General features: G+C 34.1%; 1 protein-coding gene across 1 annotated transcript; it reads left to right on the plus strand.

Annotated features, from left to right (window-relative positions):
- Nucleotides 1-629: 629 nt before the first annotated feature.
- Nucleotides 630-4,682, plus strand: LOC116115375 (probable RNA-dependent RNA polymerase 1). Its single transcript, XM_031401532.1, is given in 6 exon segments — nt 630-705; nt 708-1,126; nt 1,391-2,957; nt 2,960-3,254; nt 3,498-3,648; nt 3,780-4,682. Coding segments are annotated over 6 exon segments (3,315 nt in total). The 3' UTR covers nt 4,587-4,682.
- The last annotated feature ends 852 nt before the right edge of the window (nt 4,683-5,534 follow it).

The raw sequence follows: 5,534 nt of genomic DNA on the forward strand, positions 1-5,534 counted from the left end.
GTTGAATTTTATGGAGGATTTTCAACTGTGTGCTCTTTTGTTTGCTTACTGATTTTGATTTTCTCCTTACACTAAACTTTACATATTCTAAATTTTGATTGTTCCCATGTTTAGACTGGCCAAGTTTTGATATTGTTTATCATTTCTTTGAGTGCCAAAATTTTTGTTCATCTCTACAGAGCTTTAGACAAATTGGCTTGTGTCTTAGGGAATATTTATGACAATTTTGTGTGATATTAGGGCAATTAATGAAAATTTTCTTTTATGTGATTTGGAGATTTTATCAGCCAAGCTTATTTCCCCTTGATTATATATATTCTTATAATCATGAAAAGAAGGATTCTTTTCAGCAATGCATCGTATGGTACTATGGTTTGTTATATATATTCTTTTAGATTATTGAATATGTGGATCAATCAACTTCCATTAAAACGGAAATGGGTAAGCATTTTTGAGGTCTGATTGTTCAATATGTAATGCTTATAATTTAATAAATATTTCTTCAAGTTTATTAACTAAGCCTTGATGTGTTTCAAATTTCTTTACTTTTCAAGCATCAAATGAGATTTTGCTAAGTGTTACCAATTTGGTGTTAATTAGGAAACAACAGTTGAAATTGTTTAGACTAAATGGGTAAGTCAATCATATTGTATGGATTTGCTGCGGTTGAGCAACCAGAGGCCATAAAACAATTTCTGGAGAAAATTTTGGTGAAGGGACTGTCACTAATGTGGGAGTTCAACAACAGAAATATTTAAGGGGCTATGCAATTGTACACTTCACAGCAACTGAAGCTGCAAATACGATCAAGTCCTTGGCTGACGAACGCCTTTGGTATGGGAATTCTTGCTTGAAAGCTCAAGTTATGGGCAAGGGACCAAAACTAGGTCACATTCAGCATAGGATTAAGGATGTAAAGTTGCACTTTGGTTTTCAATTGTCAGACAAAAAGTTTTCATCACTATGGACTCAGGAAAATGTTTCTGTCAAGTTTGGATCGGGACTAAGAAAATTTATCTTTTTTCTATCTCATAATTCTGTGGAATATAAGCTTCAGCTCCAGTACGAGAGCATTGGGCTAGTTGATTTGCACCGTCTACAAGACAAGAGGTTTATCATCATTCAGGTGTGCTGTTTAAACTAATTTGTATTGTATTTTCCTTTATTTCTGCAGTATAGAATTGCTTCTTATTGTACTCTGTTGCTACATAGTTTGCATTATTTAAGATTTTATTTCAATTGCTAGTGGATAATTTGGTACTTAAGGCTATAGTTAAAACTTGTTCTAGTCCTTAAAATTACTAGCAATAATACGTTTTAATCTATGTGACAACCGAGGACAATTCTTAACATGTTCTTCTTTTTCATCTTTCTGTGTTACTATTGTTAGTTATTCGGTGTACCTCGGATATATTCCAAAGATGTGCCTGATCAAACCTTTTTTAGAGATGACACTGATGTTCAGTGGGTTCATGAAGTTGATTTTACTCCATCCTCATGCATTGGCCAATCCATTGCTTTATGTTTGGAACTCCCAACCACTGGTTATCTTTCAGCTTTTCAAAAAGAATTCGCTTACTACAAAGAAACCACAGGGAAACTCGTTGTGGAGAGAGGTTCAACTTCGTCTTGCCACTCCGATCATGTCCCCATTATAAGTCCACCCCAAGGATTTAACTTGCCATTTCAAATTTTGTTTAAGATTAATATCTTGGTTCAATGTGGTTGTATTCCTAGGCTAGCAGTAGATGATAAATTCTTTCGGATGGTTGAACCGCATAGAAGTAATGTAGCATTTGTAGAACATGCTCTTGAGAAACTGATTTATTCAAAACAATGTTGCTTTGAACCTCGGCAGTGGCTTAGAGAAGAATACCAAAAGTACAGCTTGGCTACAAGACCTCTTATGTCGCCTGCCATCAGTTTAATTCACGGATTGGTATATATGCATAGGGTTCTAGTCACCCCATCTAAAGTATATTTCTTTGGTCCAGAGGTTGTTCAATCCAGTAATGTGTTACGCATATATTCTGATGATAGTGAGAACTTTATTCGTGTTTCTTTTGTTAATGAGGATCTTGGAAAAATACATCTAACAGATTTATCTCCTCAAGCATCTTTGGCGAATATTGAAAGGTATACTAGAGTTTATCAAAGGATATTGTCAACTTTGAGAAATGGCATTGTTATTGCTGATAAAAAGTTTGAATTTCTGGCCTTTTCTCATAGTCAATTGAAAGATAATTCTGTGTGGATGTTTCCATCTGGACCAAGGCTAATTGCAAGTGAAATTAGAGAGAGGTTGGGTGATTTTAGTGGAATAAGGATTGTGGCAAAATATTCTGCTAGACTCGGTCAATCATTCAGCTCCTCCAAGGAAGGTGTGAATGTTGATAAGAATGAAATTGAAGAAATTCCTGATATAGAAGTTGAAAAGGGGGGAGTCAAATATAATTTCTCTGATGGCATTGGGAAAATATCAACTACATTGGCTCATATGGTGGCTGGAAAGTGTGGCTTTAGAACTGTTCCATCCGCCTTTCAGATTTGATATGCCGAGTACAAAGGTGTCGTAGCGGTTGATCCAACTTCATCAATAAAGTTATCAATGAGACCAAGTATGTCCAAATACAAATCAGATAATGTTAGTCTTGATATTTTGGAATGGATCAAGTATCAGTCGTGTTATCTTAATCGCTAGTTGGTGATACTTTTGTCGACTCTCGATGTCAAGGATTATGTGTTTGAGACGAAGCAGAAATATGTGATTTCTCAACTAGATAATATTTTAATAGATCCATTAAAGGCACAGGAAACACTTAACTTGATGTCTTCAGGAGCGATCACACATGTACTGAAAGATATGGTTAACTATTATTCTAAGCCACATGAAGAACCATTTCTTTCAATGATGTTACAAATATTTCGCTTGTCAACATTGAAAGACTTGAAAACGAAAAAAAAATCTTTATCCCAAAGGGACGAGTAATGATGGGGTGTCTAGATGAGACAGGAATCTTGGAATATGGTCAGGTGTTCGTGCAATGTTCAAGTCGCCAGACTGAGTTATCGACCAATTCCTCAGCTTTGTTAAGTGGCAAAGTATCAAATCAAAGCAAAATTGTAAGGGGAAAGGTAACTGTTGAGAAAAATCCATGTCTACATCCTGGAGATGTTCGTGTTCTAAATGCTATCAATGTTCCAACCTTGCACCACATGGTGGATTGCATAGTATTTCCAACTAAAGGAAAGAGGTAAGCCTGTCATATACACCACATAGCATACACACGTATGCACAAAACATAGGCTATCTTATTACATATTATATATTTTTTGCTTGCATGCAATTTTAATATCGAACTCAGAAAATTTCTAAATTGGTCACCATCCTCTTAAAGATCACATTACATTCTTCTTGTGCACTAATATTTTGTTTTCTTAAGCATAATTTCTCTATAAAGCATATTTATAGTGACATTATTTACATTGTCAACTAGACCTCATCCTAATGAATGTTCGGGGAGTGATTTGGATGGAGATATCTACTTTGTTTGTTGGGATCGTGATCTTATTCCTCCTCGCCAGTATCCACCTATGGATTATGCTTCACCACCACCTAAGATTCTTGATAATGAAGTTACAATTGAGGTATTACTCAATCTAGCCTGCCAAGAATTGTTCATGGCTTATTGCATTAGTTCATTTTCTTTTGAATTCTAATGAGCGCATATTTTTTTTTTTTTTTCTAATGCCTTAACATAGACACTATTGTGGTACAGAATGTGGAGGAGTTTTTTGCAGATTACATGGTCAATGAAAACTTGGGAGTAATCTGTAATGCCCATGTTGCATTTGCAGATATTAGTCCTTACAAGGCAATGTGTTGGCAATGTATTCAGCTTGCAAAGCTAGCCTCCATTGCTGCTGACTTCTCAAAAATCGGAGTACATGCTAAAATCCCTCAACGTTTACAAGTTAGAAGTTTTCCGAATTACATGGAAAAGCACAAAAGAGAATCCTATGAATCAAGAACTATGATTGGGAAACTTTATCATGAGGTAAAAGATCTTGTGCCAAAGATGGGTACCATCAAATCCTTCACCTCAAATGAGGGGAGGCAATTTTATGACCTTGACATGGAAGTGGAGGGCTTCAAGGACTACATTGATGATGCTTTTTATTACAAACATGAGTATGATTATAGATTGGGAAATTTGATGGACTATTTCGGGATATCAACTGAGGGTGAAATACTCAGTGGTCAAATAATGAAAATGGCAAAATCTTTTAGTAAGAAAAGGGATTTGGAAGGAATCAAATTGGCTGTGAAGTCATTGATAAGGGAAACCAGGGAATGGTTCAACAAGAAGGAAAATGAATCTGATGGTACTGAGAAAGTATTCATCAAAGCATCAGCTTGGTATTATGTTACATATCATCCAAGTTTTTGGGGTCGATACAATGAAGGACTAAATCGCGACCATTTCCTTAGTTTTCCTTGGTGTGTTCATGATAAACTTCTTGAGATCAAGAGAGACAGGCAGAGAATCTTAAGTGCTTTGCATCATTCTTCATTACAGGCCTAGTTCTTCATATGAAGTTCCTGTTTGTCGCTTGATATCATTTGAAGAGAGATGCCTTGACAAGAGTACTTCATTATGTGAACATATATGTTTATTTGTACAGTTATTCAGTTTGAGAGTCAACTTTATATTGTGTTGATTGTTGTGTGTTTGTTAATATTGTAAGTGTCTCAAAACTTCTTGTATCTTACTATTTGTTATTCAATAAATCTGTGGTTTGTTGGGTTGCCTTAAAATTCTGCTGCAAATTTAAATACATGGCCTTCTTCAAGGAAAAACACTTTGGTGAATCCGTTGCACTTGTTACCACCCAATTATGAATCACGTGTGTGCTATTTGCACTACTTTTATTGACTTGTTGTATGTGCAACAGATACACAAAAAACTTTCTCTCTTGTTTCAAGGATTTTGTATGATCCACAAATGTATGTAACATTTTGGCCTGTCTCGATTTTTGTACAAGGGTGTGCTTGTATTTGAATTCGTATTAGTAAATATCAACTTTTAATTACCAAAACTTACTTTATTTCTAATGGATAATATTATTGGTTAAACATTTTGGAAATTTATTTTTGAAAAACTATTTCTAGAAAGAGCTTTGTCACATATTTTAAAAATATCTTCCAATAATTAGAACAATAAAAATACATAATTACAGAAGAAACATTATATTCAATATGCATGTAGCAATAAATATTTTAAAGAGCTTTCTTAATTAATGTGGGTTAAAATAATAAACTCTTATTAAGATATTATTTATTACTACAACTATTTTAAACATACTTAATATTTGTAATGTATTTGTTCACAAAACCATAGTTTAAAAAGCATTCTATAATCTTTTGGTTTGATAATTAATAAGAATTGTCAACTAAAGTTTGGAGCTGAATGTTATTTTCCTTAACAATGTTAATTAATTAAAAATTAAATTAAATAATAGAAAAAGAAGGT

This window comes from Pistacia vera, unplaced genomic scaffold (genome assembly GCF_008641045.1).
Source record: "Pistacia vera cultivar Batoury unplaced genomic scaffold, PisVer_v2 Contig738, whole genome shotgun sequence".
Classification (NCBI taxonomy): domain Eukaryota; kingdom Viridiplantae; phylum Streptophyta; class Magnoliopsida; order Sapindales; family Anacardiaceae; genus Pistacia; species Pistacia vera.